The sequence below is a fragment of the Haliotis rubra genome, unplaced genomic scaffold (assembly GCF_003918875.1).
Source record: "Haliotis rubra isolate DU_JTF1 unplaced genomic scaffold, ASM391887v1 Scf278, whole genome shotgun sequence".
Classification (NCBI taxonomy): domain Eukaryota; kingdom Metazoa; phylum Mollusca; class Gastropoda; order Lepetellida; family Haliotidae; genus Haliotis; species Haliotis rubra.
The window spans coordinates 359,389-378,096 of record NW_025766869.1 but is presented as its reverse complement, the minus strand read 5'-3'; the positions used below and the strand labels follow the sequence as shown (position 1 = coordinate 378,096).

General features: G+C 42.8%; 2 protein-coding genes across 2 annotated transcripts; both read left to right on the top strand.

The window, feature by feature from the left end:
- The first annotated feature begins 877 nt into the window (after window positions 1-877).
- LOC124281012 lies at window positions 878-3,121 on the top strand. The gene is made up of 3 exons (XM_046717022.1): window positions 878-1,050; window positions 1,779-1,971; window positions 2,897-3,121. The coding sequence occupies exons 1-3, from the start codon at window positions 892-894 to the stop codon at window positions 3,046-3,048; spliced, it is 504 nt and encodes a 167-aa protein (XP_046572978.1). The 5' UTR covers window positions 878-891; the 3' UTR covers window positions 3,049-3,121.
- Window positions 3,122-12,437: 9,316 nt separating this feature from the next.
- On the top strand, window positions 12,438-18,550 carry LOC124281010. Its single transcript, XM_046717019.1, has 6 exons — window positions 12,438-12,644; window positions 13,831-13,882; window positions 14,008-14,186; window positions 14,801-14,970; window positions 15,585-15,743; window positions 18,364-18,550. Exons 1-6 carry the CDS (start codon window positions 12,446-12,448, stop codon window positions 18,382-18,384), a joined length of 780 nt encoding a protein of 259 aa, XP_046572975.1. The 5' UTR covers window positions 12,438-12,445; the 3' UTR covers window positions 18,385-18,550.
- Window positions 18,551-18,708: the final 158 nt, after the last annotated feature.

Sequence of the window (18,708 nt, the reverse complement as noted above, 5' to 3'; positions counted from 1 at the left end):
ACCACTGGACGTCTTTCTTTGGAACTACGTTACAAAGAGTGGGTGGGTATTTCTGAAACATGATGACTGGGTAAACCATAAAATAGGTCTCATCCATTCTACCTTTGTGTGTCGAATCCGGGTCTCCGGCGTGACAAGCGGGCGCTTTAACAACGAGGCTCCCCAACGCCACTCCCACTTTTAGAACTGTATTTTATAGAAGGATTTAATATTAACTGGTTATTGTGTCTCGATGTTGCCAACAGTCAGTGGTTCACCACTCTGGAGAAAGATGTCCATGGGGTCATCAACAAAGGCCAGGAAGAACTTAAGGCTGTTATGGCGTGGTTCCGGCAAGGTCTCAGCGACGTAATCGACATGGCTGCCAATCTGGAAATGACACCAGAAGAAATAGTTAAGAAGATTGATGCTCTTGTCGGTGAGATATGTAACGTCAAACGACCCGTAAAGATCCGGGTTAGAATTGGCCTTCAGTAACCCATGCTTGACGTAATCTAATTTCAATGTACAAACCGTTTTTCATGTTAAGGTTCTAGATTATATTATAAAAAAATGTTTAACAAAAACATGACGTAAGTTCGCAGAAGACATGATTGTGTCAATGTCCGATGTTTCATTCCCATGAAGTGGTAAGTAGTCTAAAGCGACGCAGGTCACATTACAGACTTACGCCCCTTGCTCGTTCCAGGAACCTGCGATCAGATTCACTCTGACTCTCTTTCTAGGTTGTCAGCACTATAAGCATGTTTTTGAGTCTCTCGAAATAAATAAACATCTGAGATATGCGTCAGTTAGGGATTTCCTTTCACAAAAGGCCTCCACGTTTTAGCACTAAATACTTGTCACTTAGCACTAATACTCACTCGTATTACTTCAGGGGTACACAACAGCATGGTGGACTCGTTCCTCACCACAGTGATATCTGGAATCGAGAGCGTCATCAGGTCGGCTCTCAAGCTTCACAAGAGAAATGGCTTCACTGACTTCTTCTCCCATGTCGGCAGCTCCATTGCATCGGCCTTCTCCCCCATGGTTGACGGTGTGAAACAGGTAGGAATTACGTTTCAAACATTACCTCGTCCTATATTTCATTTATGTTGTCTGCACAAGTGATTTGGGCGAGTTGTAACAATGAATCCTATTTCTGTATCCCCTTTTCAATACTATATGGTTTAAATTACTGTAATTTGTGAAGAACGCAACGCATGATCATAAGTTCAGTATTTCGAACTTCTTTCCTTCTAATATTGACATTTGATATTGTTACAAAGCTGTGAGAACACGTTCGAAAAAAATGTTTAATATTACCACATTGGTGTGCTTGTCAGATATAGATATCAGCTTTTAGATATAGTTTAAGAAAGATATAAAGTATAACACCATCATGTTAAATCGTGGTTTCAAATGAATGAATTGGTATTTCAATGTGGAATAAACATGTCAGCCTCATCAAAATATCGATATCATTGTCTAGGAATACTTGTACTTCAGGGAAACTTTGATAAATCTTCTTCTGGAAATATATCAAGTTATAGGTAATTCGATGCTCCATGTGCCGAGATTTAATGGTAGTTTAGATACTATGAGAGGCGTTCGGGTTAGAGTCGTTTAAAACGCAATAAAACAACATCAGTTACTTACTTGGATGTTTGAATATTGCGAAAATAGCTTCTTGACGACAAAGTCCCACTATAGATGTAAATGTTGACAAACTGTTGTAGATTAGTAAAACATCTAGTTGCGTGACCCACTCACTCACTCATGCAAATGTTTTCAAGATGGCGGCTTCAGCTGGAAATGCCATCAAAACAAGTGCACTAGGTTTCTCCGCGGCAGCCAAGGACTCCATGAACCAGCTGGGCGAGAAGCTCAAGGAACACCTGCACACACTCGGCCAGCACGCGGGCAAGCTCGTGGAGCACGGAAAGAATGCACTGAGTGCCATGAAGGACGCAGCTGGTGATATCATGAGTATGGTCGAAAGATGAAATCAGTTAAATAGATTTAAATATATTTTAACCATCTTTATCATTCACAGAACAAAATACATTGGCAAAAATTCGTTCCTGTTGTCCCTAATAAAAGACAGGCTAGAAGTACTTAGAAACCATTTGTGTGAGGTTGCCCTTACCCCGAGTAGTATAGACATTTGGGAGTCTGGACCACTATGCATCTCGTATAGGTAAGGAAATATATTCATAATTGATTTATTTTGTGGGTTTAGTTAATATGTTGACTATCATATCTCTCTGATTAAACCAGTCGGTTTCAGATTCTTTCAATAATTCATGTGTAAAGACCTAATTATCACTTCAACGGTCTAAGGTGTATAGGTCTAATGTGTTAGCTGTGGGTATCAATGTATCATGGGTAAAATCAAGATTTATGTTCCATAACCCGTCCGCAAAATTCACGAAAGTGGATTCCATTAAAGGTTGAAAGGTATGAGGCAAACAGCACTGAGTTTCTCGAACTAAATCACGTAATATGCCTGCAAAGTGTTGTTAACCATGAAGGGCTGCTATAGCAGAATTGATTCCAAGTAGACTGTGACCCTAAAATTTGACTGAAATGACTGGCTTGTCAGTCTCTTCCCCGATGTCAAGGATCGTTATTGTTGCTTTCAGTCGGTCTAATGGCCACAACGATCCTTGGAAATATATGATGATGATGATGATCCTTGGAAATATATGATGATGATGATGATGATGAGGGAGATGTTTTTACGCTTCATTTGGGACCTACTTGGGCAAACACATAAAGTTGTGATGATGAGTATTATTAACTTATTATACAAATCATAAATCAGATATACTTTTAATTGTTTGGACACAGGGTATCAATTGTAGTGATACAGGTGATACAGTGATACAGCCATTGTCTTTCTCTCTTTCAGAGCAGACACTCAGCAACATGAAAGATCCCCTGACAGGGATTAAACAGACCTTGACCAGCGCTGGGGGCACTATTGTCCAGCAGGTGGTTAACGCCATGAGTGGAGGAGACCACGCCCTAGGCGATAAGGACACCGTCCCTACTAATCAGTAGATGCAGTTGTCCTCTGTTTCATCACTTGCATGATCACCAGCTTCATCCTTTCCTAATAAAACTACAATGGTCACGATCGTTTTGTTTTTTCTAACATGGAATCACCTTGGAGCCTCAATGCATTTTGCAGAGGTACTTTGGCAGAACCCTGTGTTCGTGAGTTCGAATTCCATTTTTATTCATAATTTCGGACCATTCTTGGAAGAAAATGTCCTGAAGACGTTGCTTAAAAACATATAAAAAATTACATTCATTTCCAACCTTTTGTGAAATCCACACATGAGAAAATCCAGTAGAAAAAAGTAACTGTCTAACCTCTGATACCCAATTAAGCTTGCCAATATCATTTTGTAGCTTTAGGAAAATATAACTTTTGCCTAGGGTACCTATAAGAATCCATTTTAAATAATTTTAGCCCTTACCCCGGCTATGCGTAATCATCACCTTTTCTTAAAACTGATTCAAAACATAGTTTTGTTACCACACTCTGCAAGCAATATGACATGAGTCTGTGAATAGTCCTAACTGGACAATCCAGTGATTTACACTATGAGTGTCGATCCTCTCAATTATGACGCAATGACATATCAGCGAGTGAGTGAGTGAGTTTAGTTTTACGCCGCACTCAGAGCAATATTCTAGCTATATGGCGGAGGTTTTACATAATCAAGTCTGTACCAGACAATCCAGTGATCAACAGCATGAGCATCGATCTACGCAAGTGGGACACGATGACATGTGTCAACCAAGTCCACGATCCTGACCACACGATCCAGTTAGTCGCCTCTTATGACCAGCATGGGTTGCTGAAGATCTGTTCTAACCCGGATCTTCACGAGCACAATGACATGTATTCGACCACGTCACAGAGCCTGGCGATCTGATTCATTTAGTCAGTACTTGTTCGCTGTAACCTTATAGTCTTTCCGGGATTTCCCATGGTCCTATATATGTCATCACGATCTGTGGACGTGAAGCATTCTTCGTCCTTGGGGTATAATGCTGAGCAATCAGCTCTTGAAGCTTTGGCGATTCAACCTCCCTCCGACCAAAGCAGAAGGTCGGTAGTTCGATACAAGGTTGCAGCACTCCAAAAGAAGCTAAACTATGGTACTTGTTGTTTTCCTGACCTTCTCAATTCAAAGAATGTCCGTTAATGTCTATATAATTCCAGAGGGGATATATATCTTGAAGCATGCTCAAAGCATCTGATCTCTAATATTAAACCCTACATTAAACTGAATTTCCTTGCATCTGTGTTGATTCGACATTACAAAGGTTTCGTTAAATGCACGCAAATAAGGCAAACACAAATTTATAAAAACCCACCTTTATGTGGTACCATGTGTTTATATGCGCGCGTGTATATTTAGAACTCATTTGAGTGACTGGTATGTGACAATTGTATAAATCATAGCACTTCACCGTTCAGTATCAGTATTAACTATTAGCATGAGTGGACATCTGTGTGTCTCGGTTGGCTGGTCTAGACTAGTACACTTAGCCACACACACGGGCAGGCACGTCGATATGTGTGGCAAATAATATTGAACTCAGCGTTTAGCCCCATTTTCATTTTACTCATTAATCATTGGCTATTTAGAATTATTATTTTTCGATACCACAAAAGTCTCATTTACAGCAAACAGATACGATAAACGCAAAATTATCAAAGCCATTTCTATAGCAACATACATTTGCACTTGTGTGTAATTTGGGGATGACAGAGTTCGTGTGTGAGTCTGTGATTTGGTGAGTATGTGTATTAGTGTGCGAGTGAGAGGGTGCAGAGAGAGACAGAAATGTACTTATAATGATCCGAGATAGTAGTGCACAACATACATACATAAAGTGTGTGTCAAATGGGCTCCCTTTCCCGTTTCAGCAACACAAAAGCTGCTGAATTTACAACAGTGTGACAGTAAATCCTCTCACCAACACATTATATGTAACAACCATGTTTACATCCCATCTGTAGCTCTGTGTATCAGTTAACCCAGTAAAATAAGGTTTTGACATCAACCATAAGCTTCACATCTGTTCTGTTACAAGTATTCCTATTATAAACTTCTAAATGGAAATGGAAATGGAAACATCCTTGAATTTAAAGACCATCACTATTCATTCCATATTCCATAAAACCTGTACGAACAAATATGAAATGAACACAACAGTAACAAGATCAGAACACAAACATGACACAATGCAATCACGAAGCAATCACGATTGGTATACGAATTATGCACGATGTTACACAATATTATGACTAATCAGAATTCTTAACTCCAAACGTACTCCCCTTCACGTCCGTGCTATGGGTATATGCTATGACCAAAAATTATTGAGAATTTTAGAAATATGTTTCATTGGATTTCTGGTATAAACAACCTTGTCCAGCTATCAAGTGCTTGGTTTCATTCAAGAGAGACAACTCCGTTAATCCCTTTTCATAAGTTGCTTTACTTGTTAGCAGACGACATTTTCAGTGACCCTCAGTATGGATGATTTAGAGAAGAGGAAGTTGATTTTAGAGGATTATAACAAGGACATCAGATCAGCTAAAGTGATTTCAAGTAGAACAGGCATCCCTTTGTCCACTGTTTATCGTGTTTTGAAAAATATTGCAAATGGATATGGCATTGAGCACCAGGGAGGCGCAGGTAGGCCCAGAAAATTGACTGTCGGTGACAGGAGGTGGCTTGGTATTCTTGTTTCTAAAAACAAACGAAGGAGCTTAGAAAACTTAAGGCTGAATATGATTGATAGAGGAACGATGGCTGTCTGTAAGGAGACAATTAGAACTGAGCTGCATGCAATGGGTTGGCAGAAAAGTCGAGAAAATCCATCACCGATCATGAAACCTGAACAAAAGGAGCGAGGAACTGGGACAATGTGATTTTCTCAGATGGAAATTCTGTGTGGCTGTTTCCTAATACACTGACATTCTGGACCAAACAAACTGAAAAACCTTTGTATCAGCGCCCAAAGTACAGTCCGAAATTTAACGAAATGTTTGAATTTTCCAGCAGGACAACGACACAAAACATCTTTCAAAGCATTCACAGGCCTGGTTTCGGACCCAAAACATGACATTATTTGATTGACGCAGCTATAGCCCTGACCTAAATCCAATAGAAAATGTTTGGGGACTTATGAGGAAAGTGTCAATAAGAAAAATCTGACACTTATTGCTGAAACAAAAGAAGATGTGGACACTCAGGTGGTCCGATATTGGGACAGCATGGACCACGACTTTCTAACTTCTTTGATCAGTAGTATGCCCCGCCGCATTGAAGCCTGCATTGCTGCCCATGGTGACTTGACAAAATACTAACTGTTCACCTGTCTTTGAATCTGGAGTGAATCTGTTCTGCTAATATTCACATTTAATACGTGAGTAATGAGTGAAAAAAAATTACAATCTTCAATTCTCAATAATTTCTGGTTGTACTGTATAATGCAGTCGAAATGAGGGAAAAGGCCTCAGTGTACAGCAGGTTTCCAAGATGACAACCAGGAGAGGACGATTGGGACTGGAGCTGGAAGTGATTCAAGTGGATTTGGAGATGATGGATGTGGAGGAGAAGATGAGGGAGAGGAGGAGGATGTTGGGGGAAAGGCCACCAAAGAAGAAACGAAAAAGAGGAGTAAGGGCAATGTGGACATGCGATTGGTTGCTCCTCTGTATGGACAGTATGAGATTCTGCTAGTGAAGCTGATCAATGAAGAACTTCCTCAGGTTGGACAATGCTCTCTTCCAAGAGTTGGTCACTCGAATCGGCCCTTACATCAAAAAGACCTAGCAGGAAAGCACTCGACCCAGGCTTGAAGATTGCTGTTACTCTTCTCTGAGGGGAACAGTTACTTGGACCTGCAATGCTCCTTCAGAGTCGGCAAGAACACCATTGGACTCTTCGTGCCACAAGTCTGCGAGACCGTCATAGAAGTATACTCATCAGAAGTCATGTCTCCATGCATTACTCCTGAACAGTAGAAAGTAATTGCTGATGGCTTCCTGGGCAATCTGAACATGCCCCACGCCTGCAGAGTTCTGGATGGGAAATACGTACGCATCAGGTGCCCGAGGAACTCTGGGTAGTTGGCTAGAGTCCCGATCAAAAGTTGATTTCTAACGTAGTTTGGTCTGAAATTAGTCACCAATATTGGTATGTGCTGGAGAGGTCGGGTATGAGCGGCAGTTGGTCGTTATCAATCGGCAGCATCTTTTAGATCGGAGGCCAAGTTCAAAAACATTTCCCGACCTTCCCGACCTGACAAAAGTCGTAGTAACACCGTAACGTAATTGTAAGTTGATCGCAATTTGTCGTGAATTGATCGAATTAGATCGGCATTGATCGTGTACAGCGGGAACGCATCGTGAAAACAGCGGGAATAGACCTTCAACTCATGATCGCAGAAGTTTTATACCCACTCCATTCACAACTTATCCACTCTACTCGCGCGGACATCCGACCTACTCCAAACATATTGTCGTCCTAACACCATTTTAAGGACGCTTTGACACCCCTAATAAGTATTACCAAAGACGTGATTACACTGTTGCCACGCTCCACTGCCAGTGTGCTCCAGACCAATAAGATCGACTACAATTCACTGCCATTCTACTCCCGCTCTACCTCCACTCTGTGTCGATCTAGTCAGGACTATCCCTTTCCTATAAGCCCCAATCTCTACCAATCATTCCGACCTGTGAAAGTCATCATACACACGATGCCAAGAGGAAAGAACCACCAAGCAAATCCAACTCCCCTCACCTGCTAGCAGCCATTGCCTAACACAGCTAGATGATCACATCGGCCGTTGAGGAACAGCCAAAGGCCACGAAATTAAGGCTTAACCGATTGAATCCTGAGGAGGAGGCGGAAATGGTCCAGTTCTCCTCTTACTCTTGCCTCTACAATAAGAAGTTGAGGGACTGGACCAACAAAGGCATGAAAGAGAAGTTGCGGCAGGACCAGGCAGAAAGGATGGGGAAGACGGTCCACGATATCAAAATCTGGTACAATAGTATTCACATCAGGCTGGGGTGGCTGAGAAGGATCAAGTCTTGCTAGATGGACATAGAATTGTCACTGCCACTGGATCTTCGATACTTTTAAGCTTCTTTGGCCCCTTATGGTCAAACGCTGTGTCTTCTAAGTCAAAGGTTGCTGCTGCTGCTTGCTCTGGTCCTGCCCCACCAAATCCATCACAAGATCCAGGAAGACGTTCCCCTGCTGCCATCTCAGGATACACCTGTCACTGAGTTTTTTCCAGAGAGATCCCTGACAACCACTCCAATGTCCACGCCATCCACAATCACACACAGATAAGAAGATCTGATGCATCTGACATAGCCACTGATATCCAAGACAGGGACCTCCGGATATCACAGCATATCATCCAGCAGGTCCTTCCGGACGTAGCTGATACAGAGAGTGCCATCTGTTCCACATGGGTTACAAGTTGCATCCATCAGCTGCCTCAGGACCTGTTCAGGAAGGCAGAATTGGGAGATTTGGAACATCATCAACCGAGTCAATAAGGAGAACGACAGGAGACAGAGTCAATTGCCCCAGACGTCACAGCCTCGGACGCTTTCTGAGCCACAGCTACAGCAGCCTCCGATATCATTGTGGCGTATCCACGGGTATCATGATACTCGCAATGGGTCAACCAGCCGTTCCAGGGGCCTGGGCAGGAACGGATGCAGCAATCAACACCCGTAACATCCCCCGTTGAACCATATCCATCAGTCAGCTGCCCCACATGAGTAATAAGTATGAACCCCAAGAGTGAATACAGCTTAGACAGGGTACCTCATATGCATGATATTGTGTAAACAAACTGCCGCCTCCTCCCTACCGTTGGTAGTTGTTAGTTCGCAGTGCCTGCCAATGGTTTGCAAGGATGCCAAAGGCATTTTCCACAACTCTTCTGGCCCTGGACAATCTGTAGTTGGTGATGACCTCTGCTTCATTCATTCCTGTGTTAGAATAAGGCTTCATAAGGTATGTTCGGAGGGCAAATTCATCATCAGCTACTGTGAAATAGGGCATGTCGACGTCACCATAGGGCATAGGATCCTCATACCTCAATTCTGCCCTGAGTCTGTCATATGTAGCCAAACTGTAGTCTTCTTTCTGTATAAAGCCATCGACGTTCCCCAAAGTCCTTTCTTCTCCTCCTTTTCCTTTTGCGATGCGTAGTAACGTATTTCTGTGTTGGAGTAGTCGGGTTTTTAACTCGATTTTAGGTGATTTTTGCAGCTTTTTACGGGAATACGTCGTAGATTGATCTTACTGAATCGTATACAGCGCAGTAACATGAATCGGATCGTATTAGTTCGATATCAATCGTTGGAATATCGACAAGGAACGGGAATATATTGGCAATGATATAAGTGTATCATATATCTAACGTGAGATATCGCGAAAGACCGGCTTTTAGATCGGTCGAAATTCGTAACTACACTGTACCTTGGTCGTATGTACGTGGATTTTATGTACATCATCAGTTACTCGTCATGTACACGTACATTCAGCGTAGGTGGCCAAAATTGGCCCGACCATGGCGAGTTGGTCGAGAGGAGGAAATCGGGTTGGAACGGGGTGGATTGGCATGGTCGGATAAAAACCGGCTATAGTGAAATGGGGGTATAAAATTATCGATTGCGATTGCAACACGAGAAATTGCTTAAAAGTGTTGTGCTCGTGATGGAATCGTGTCGAGAAGATGAGGCACGATCAACACAATCATAACAGGAACACTAATCGAATTCCTATACAATGACTACACGATCGACACGACCTCATCACGATTTATAAATAAAATAAAACAGGTTTTAATTTGAATAATCGTGATGGGCTAAGATCATGATCAACACAATCACTGTAGGATCACAACACAATCACAACACGATGCCTGCACGATGCCCAAATTATATACTAGGCACATAAAGAAACTGTGCATACAAAATTTAAAATCTAAATTAATCAAACCTGTGTAGACACATAAGGATTTAAACTCAGAGATTAGTGACATGTATCCAACATGCATGCACGTGCCACGTTCCGTGACGTCAGTGGGTTCGTCCTTGAGACGTGCAATACGTTGTTGTACGTGCATTCCGGGAAAGAGAAACAGAGCAAATGAATGCCACACAATACTGTCCCTTTGGAAAGCTCAACCCCTGCCCTTGCGATCTTTCAAAAATTAAACGGCTATTGAAACGCATAGCATGCCAAGGCTCACGTCTGCACAACGTCATGAGGCCATTGGGATGGTCCGTGGGGGGAATGTCTCAACGACAAGTGGTTGCACATTTCCACTGCCACCGGAACACCATTTCTGCACTGGTGAGACGCTACCAGAACACAAATGACGTCATCGATCGGCCACGTTCTGGACGTCCACGTGTAACAACGCCAAGACAGGACAGATGGATAAGGGTGACCTATCTTCGCCACAGGTTTCAGACTGCATTGATGACTGCCCGAACCATCCCAGGACTTCGCCGTAGCCACCCCAACACAGTTCGACAACGTTTACGTCATCACGGGATCAGACCACGACGTCCCGCCATACGGCCTATCCTGACACAATGTCATCGACAAGCTCGCCGAATGTGGTGCCGAAATCATGTCCGCAGACCCTTGTTTTGGTGGAGAAATGTTGTTTTTTACAGATGAGTCCAGGTTTAAAATTTCCCATAGTGATGGACGTCAACGTGCCTATAGACGCGTGGGAAAACGTTATGCACAGGCCTGTGTCTTGGATAGGAATCGCTTTAGTGGTGGTTCCGTGATGATTTGGGGAGGAATAACAGCACGCCAAAGAACTCCTTTGGTGATTGTTCAGGGCAACTTAACTGGTGTGGACTACAGGGATCAGATTCTTCGACCTGTGGCAATTCCTTTTCTGCAATGTCATGGCCCTGGGTTAACATTCCAACAGGACAATGCCCGCCCTCATACGGCAAGGGTTGCTATGGATTTCTTGCAACACCACAACGTTGACTTGCTGCCTTGGACTGCAAATTCACCGGATCTCTCCCCGATAGAGCATGTTTGGGACGAGATGGATCGACGTCTACGCCGTCTTCCTCATCCACCAGATAACGTCCTTGACCTTGCAACAGAACTTGAGAGAATATGGCGTGACATCCCACAAGCCTTCCTTACACGTTTGATAGGCTCTATGCGTCGTCGATGCACTGCTGTTCTCAATGCCGATGGTGGACATACCCGTTATTGAGCTTGTGCCATGGCCGTTTGATCCCTGTCCCGCTTGTGGACTCGTGAGGGGCGGTGGGGTAGCCTAATGGTTAAAGCGTTGGCTCGTCACGCAGAAGACCCGGGTTCGATTCCCCACACGGGTACAATGTGTGAAGCCCATTTCTGGTGTCCCCCGCCGTGATGTTGCTTGAATATTGCTAAAAGCTGTGTAAAACCAAACTCAGTCAGTCAGTCAGTTGTGGACTCGTGACGTCATTGTGATTGACTTTTAAATTGAAATTATCCCGACTTGTTATGGTCTCATGATCCCTCCATTAAAGTTTATATGTACCTTTGACATTGTTATCGTACTTATCAACTGGGATAATATTTTGACAATGCACAGTTTCTTTATGTGGCTAGTATACATTCGTACAGAGATCATGCTTTAGTGCAAATTGGGCTTAAATAAACAAGTCAATATACATACTGTATGTTTACCGTGTGCGTGCAAACATATACCAAAAATAATTTGCCACTTAAATATTTTGCCACTTAAATATTTCGTATTTCAGTTTACACTTGTAAAGATTACTGCGCTGTCATGTGGTTCCATGCGAACTAACATATGAACTAAAACGTTTTTCATGACAGTATATGACAATGCAATCTGGTTGTCAGCATGTGTCAATAAAACAGTGCAGATAAGTCCATATGACACTTTGGAACAGATCCTCATAAAAATCCACTGATAAAATCACGTGATTTCAAACTTTAAAAGGCACATTGACCCATCCTTATTCCAGTTCTGATTCTCACAGGACCATCAGGTAGGTCGAGATTCCGACTGTCATCGCTTTTATAAACAACCCCTTTAACCATTAGGCTATCACTGTCGGGTGACTATTTATCTTAAGATGGGCTTGAAAAGGAGCTGTTTTGAAATTTTAGAAAAACAACTGAAAATAACAAGTTTGTTCTCCAGGTTGCTGAATGTTTTGACAAACGTTATGGTTTTGTTCCTTCAATAATTAAACTGTCTTGATTCTCTTTTTGGTATGATGTTAGCTGTTGGCAATCGGCAGTTGCAATGTATACCGTTACATGGTCAAGATTGCTTTGCGTGACACAGATGAAACAACTTACATAGGTCTTATATAACATGAACTTATTTCAGCACCATGAAGCTCCTGTTCATTTTGTCCGCTGTTTTTCTAACCACGGCCCAGGCCAACTTCTTCACCGATCTCGGTCAAGGTTTCACCAACCTCTTCAAGGCCCTTGGACAGAGCATCTTGCACCAGCTGGACACTACTGGAGTTCAACTTCTGAACGCTAGTGTCGCAGCAGGGAAGACCCTTATATCGCAAGGAATTCAAGGTATGTAACCGTGAGAGTATGTTTTCACCTGGTTTTAACAAAAAAAATCCGTGATCACAGCGGGGGACAACTGAACTTCAGTGGGGACACCTGAACCTGTCTTCATACATGTTACTCATTTTGGGGGTTGAACCCGTGCCTTTGGCTTGACGAACGAATGCAATAACTAAAGACTGTAGCAATGTTAATGGGTGGGCTCAGCTTGACGAAACTATGGAAAGTCCAAAATGATGTTTGCAACGTTTAAACTTTGACTAAATCCATGGTACTGGAAAGCCAAGGAACGCTCTTAAAGACAATGTCGACAGGTTTCAGACAAGCCAAAGGGTTGCAGTCCCTGTACAGTGCACCAGAGACGAGTGTCCAGTATGTAATATAATAATTTCTATGTAGCCCCATTATTCATGTTGACGAAGACATTCCTGTCTGTGTGCTATGTGTCCAGCACCACTTAATAACATGGAGGTTGCCACATCCAACGTGGCTGACCAATGCCTAGGGTGACTTCTAATTAGCAGGGTATGTGTAATGAAATCATCATTACTCCTGAATTGAACTCAATGTGGCTAAATTTGTATTACCTTTGCGCTGATAAAGCATGAAGTACCATTCCTGGATTTAAACTGATTCTGGAAAGATCTCATTCTTTTGGGATTCTAGGAGACATTGAATGCTACTCTATATGATCGTGATCACACGAATTTTCTGCAATATGTTAGTGAGACATTAGTGTGTAACATTGCTTTGAAGATTATATATACGACCAGCTTGTTTGTTTGTTTGGTGTTTAGAGCTGCACTTATTAATATTCCCCCAATGTGACGCTGGTCTGTAACTAATCAAGTCTGTTCCAGACAATCCTGTGATTAACATCATGAGCATCATAAAGTCACGTCGGCATTATGTCGGCCATATTGTGACTCGAACATGTTCTATTGTTGCTATAGCTTAACAACTGCTATATAACTACAGTGTAATAAGTAGTACAGATGTTACTCATTTGCACAGTACAAATGCAAAAGAAGCTGTTATCCATAAATGCCACTTATTTAAACTGTTGGTTAGTTTTCAGATTGACAGTTGGGAATGTGTTTCAACTTAAAGCTCTGTAACTATATTTGAAGGCCAATATGCATTATACCAGACCATGCTTCTTATTTCTATGATTATCTAACACATGTTTCAGCCCTTGCTCTGAATACTGCAAATGCTCTTGCAAAATCATCCCGAGACATACAGTAAGTAAAGACACCGATTCATGTTGTAAACCCATTGTGACTTTGAGGTACTGGCTCTTGTATAACAGTTGGTGCAGTGGGAAGTGACATTTACCTCCTCATCCAGTTCCCATTGTTTCCAACAGGCTCCCCGCCATGCTCAAGAACGTGGAGTCCCCCCTCCACAACGTTGTGGACACTCTGATGGGTGAGATGAAGAACGTGTTCGGTTTCCTGGTCAAGGGTCTGCAGGGCGTCGTGGACAAGATGACCAAGCTGGAGATCACCCATGAGGAGGTCATCAAGGAGGTCGACAAGTTTGTCAGTGAGTTGATTACTGTGTCATCAAACAGAACAATGTGAAATCTGTATGACACAGCTTCAGATGTTGTTTGTCAAAGTTGATTTTTTTCTGTTTTTATGAAAATAACATATTATATAATATGTGAATGTATATAATTTAGTTAGCAAATTGAATATCATTACCGGCATGTTTGGGTTATTTCTTTTTCATAACAAATGCAAAACCCATAAAAAATATTGTCAACAAAATCCACCGACACATGGAGTTGGATAAAGAAACAGAAAAACTTCAGAAAACAACAAAAACGAACAAGTAAAGCTAAACAATCTACAGTTAATCTACATGTACTATTAGACTTATTGAAAGAATCAATTGTGACTGTATCATAAACGCGGGATTTTACCAGGTTTCCACAACAGGGGGGTGATATTCTCATCCTTGTTCTATTGCTGTTCACCTGAATAGAAATGAGAGCATGTCAAAATAATGAATTGATTCAGACGTAATTTTGTTCACAAATTCGTCAAATATTGAAACGCTTCATCCTCGTGTTTTGACACATGTGAACATTGAATGGGCATTGATCTCCTGGGCACAAATAAATAATAAGACAACTTTAATTATTGCGTCTCCAGACACCCACAACCTTATTGCTGATTCCTTCCTGAAGACGACCAAGGACAAGGTCGAGGAGGTCATCTTCAGCCTCATCAAGAGCAAGAGGAATAACTTTACAGATTTCTTCGCAGGCACTGGGGAAAGTCTGACTAAAACCTTCAAGCCAATGGTTGATGGTGTCAAGACTGTACGTGTCGTGTCAATGATTTTCTAATACCTGAAAACCTTCCACGGCTTGTTTTTATGAGGCAGTGTTATACTTTGTGCAACAGTTGTTATTCGTTGTACCTGTATATTCATGTGTGTTATAAAGTAGACTTCACCAGATTAAAACCTAAACATCTTGTTATACAAAATTCAAATTAACATTATTCCGATGGGTTTATGGAGAATCTTGTAGACTTTTTTTCTTGGGTACAAAGGGAAGCACATTACATCCCGAACCACTAAACTCGATTATAAGTAGTTTTTTGTTTTTAAAAACTTCTTGCAATATATATTGCAATATATGCTTTCGCATGACAATATATTGCAATATGAAAATTCTCTGCAATACCCACCCCTAATGGTTTCACACCTCATTATTTCACGGACTGATTCCGGGCGAACCTTTTCGTGTCGTCATCTTGGCCTCCACACGTAACTCGTCAGAAACTCATCGTTCAGTTCAGTTACAGTTGTGTGACTTTATCTGGGAATTCCAGATATTTTTTGTTTGTTCAAATGATATAACTGATTATGAATGACTGAACCACCGATGACCAATAAACGGCCTTTCGTGCATTTGTTCTTTTCCCACAGCTGGCTACCGCAGCTGGAGCGATCCATCAAGAGCGGATCTACCATCCTCCTCCTGAAGGCCAAGGACTCCGTCACCCAGCTGGGGCAGACGTTCCGGCGCACCGTTCAGTGCCCAGCCGGATGCAACTATGTCATATGTTGTTCCCTGTTACCCCCAACGTATGTACTCCATCCAAACTGTATGTCACACAGAGTGTATCTAAGATGTTGTGAACATATGTGGGTAACAGATGTGAGTGTAACCTTTACATGGAAGGAAGACGTTGTGTGGAAGAGATGTGGCAGAGCATGTGTTCATATTGCATGTGTTCTTGCCTAATACAGAATGTGTGAGGATTGTGTTGACCTCCATGCCCTTGCGTGAGAGGGATGTGTTGACATTACAGCCTGTGTGCCACGGCCTTGTATACTTGACAGCTCAGGCTTAAAACAGGTCGTGTGACCTTATTTCTATAAACCTTTGAAACCCCTGTGTGTGAAGGGGATATCAATTTTACATACATACATACATACATACTAACATTTGAATAGCGTCGATATCCAGCTCAGCTCTGCTGCTCAAAGGCGCTTAGTTTTTCCCTCGTTCACTGGATGTCAATCTCAACGGCACATCGTATTGTCAATCTCAACTCCCTGGGGAGTATACAACTCTTGCAGCCATTAGGCGCACCGAGTTACTGTGGCATTCCTATCCTTACGAGGTACCCATTCACAGCTGGGTGGACTGGGACACATAGTCACAGTACTTTGTCCAAGTTTTACTGCACGTTGCTGTACCCGCAACTAGGTGTTTGCACGTATTCACGTGGCCACCATCTGACCATATACCAACGGATTCGTGGGTTCTTTTAAGTGCACTGGGCTGTGCACTGTACACTAGGGGTTGTGACAACACTGAAAGAGTCTGTACACAAAGTTGACTCCAAGGTTTTTACACCCGGTCACAGGTGTGCTCGATCCCGTCACCTCGAGCTCGATGGATCACTAGCCTGGCGCCTTAGCCAGTTCGCCCACCGCCCATGCCAATGTTTACATGTGTCGTGCAATGTTTGCAATTAGTGTCTTTGACAAGAGTCCCTGTGTGTAAACGCTACGCAAATAGATTACATGGACTTTACTTCTCTTGTGTGTGTAGGGTTGGCGAGAGTTTACAGCTTGAAACGCGTGTAAGATATTTGGGAATAGTGAAACCTCTGCATGAGAGGTTCGCATGATTGGTATTAAGTTTGAAAAATCTGTGTGTGAGAGGTTGGATGAGAATGAAGACAATTGTCAAGTTCTGTTTGTAACAAATTGTGTTGGAGGTTATCTTGACTCGGCCTCGATGCTAAAGGTGATTTGGGTGAGGTGAAATGGGCTGCAGTTAAGCATGTATATCCTAATCAGACACATTATACTGACTCCGAGCCGACCAGTCCTTGTTGTACCCATTAATGCCGAGCGCCAGGCAGGGACCAACAAGTACCATATTTTAACGTCTTTTGGTATGACGCGGCCAGGGATCGAGCCCGCGACCCATTCGTAACTACTCGTGTCATTCCGGCAAGCCGGATGGAGCCTCGTACCCCTTTAGTGGCCATGTTTACGACTGGGCCCTGTCACAGCGCAAACAGGCATGGAAATGAAAATAGTCTAGTACTATTATCAAGGAAATATAACTCTGAATTTCCAAACATGGCTACTCCTAGAATATCCTATGTTCCGTGGGCAAAACAGCAATACAGTCATTCTCTTGTAAATATGTTTCAGGTAGAGTAAGTTGCTGATCCTTTAGTTCAAACTTTATGTTTAAAGTGTGCTTTGCGTAGTTCAGCAAAATTTCAAATTTCCACGGTGCCGCCGTTTTCATGCTTTGAAATGCGTTTTACTACGATTCTTGGCAATAATGGCGTATGATAGGGGTACGAGTCTTCTTGTAGATCATCGAAAGAGGCGAGTTGTTACGAATGGCCCGCGACCTTCCTCTCTCCGGGCGGACGCTATAACCACTGCAAGGGGTTGTGGTGATAGTACAGTCTACAATGTTGTTGTGGTTGCCAAGCTTGTATTTGAACGAAGCTCTGACGATTGTAAAACCTATTTGTGTAAAACATGTGTGATGACTCTTGTGTAACAGGTAACAGGTTGTGATTAATGTTTATCTTTTGTGTACAGAAGCATGTCAAGGAGGAAATGTCATGCACGGCTCTAATGCCCTGAACGCCTTGAAACAAGCTGGCGCCAACATACTTCGTACGTACTTCATCCAAACAGTATTCTACACAGAGTGTCGCCAGTGTGTTGTAAATATTCGTATAGCAGTTAAAGTAATGTGGCAGAAGTGTAGGTATTGCAATGTTTTTTGTTGCCTACCACAGCCCTGTGTATGAGGGTTGTGTCGACCTTCAAGCCCTGGTGTGCCTGGAATGTCTTGACGTATAGCCCTCTGTGTGAGGGTTGTATCGACCTTCAAGCCCTTGTGTGCCTGGAATGTATTGACGTATAGCCCTCTGTGTGAGGGTTGTGTCAACCTTTAAGCCCTTGTGTCCCTGGAATGTATTGACATTACAGCCCTGTGTGTGAGAGGTGTGTCGACCTTCAAGCCCTTGTGTGCCTGGAAGGTATTGACATTATAGCCCTGTGCGTGAAGGTTGTGTCGACCTGCAAGCCCTTGTCTGCCTGGAATGTATTGACATCACAGCCCTGTGTGTGAGGGTTGTGTCGACCTTCAAGCCCTTGTGTGGCGGATGTGTGTAAAACCCTGCGGAGGAGGAACGATAAACCCTTGTTCTTGTTGCAGAGCAAACCCTCACCAACATGAAGGAGCCCGCTAACAAGATTGCCCAGACCGTCGTAGATGCTGGACAAACCGTAGTCGGGCACGCCGCTGGGGCTCTCCTTGGCACCAACACCGATCCGGACGCCACAACCGTAGCCCCTTCCACATAGTCTGTTATCAGTTTTTGTGGAATAAATACTTAACCAAGGACTGTTGTCTCGGTTCTTGAGTGAGTGAGTGAGTGAGTGAGTGAGTGAGTGAGTGAGTGAGTGAGTGAGTGAGTGAGTGAGTGAGTGAGTGAGTGAGTGAGTGAGTGAGTGAGTGAGTGAGTGAGTGAGAATCATTCAGAAAAAATATATCAAACCT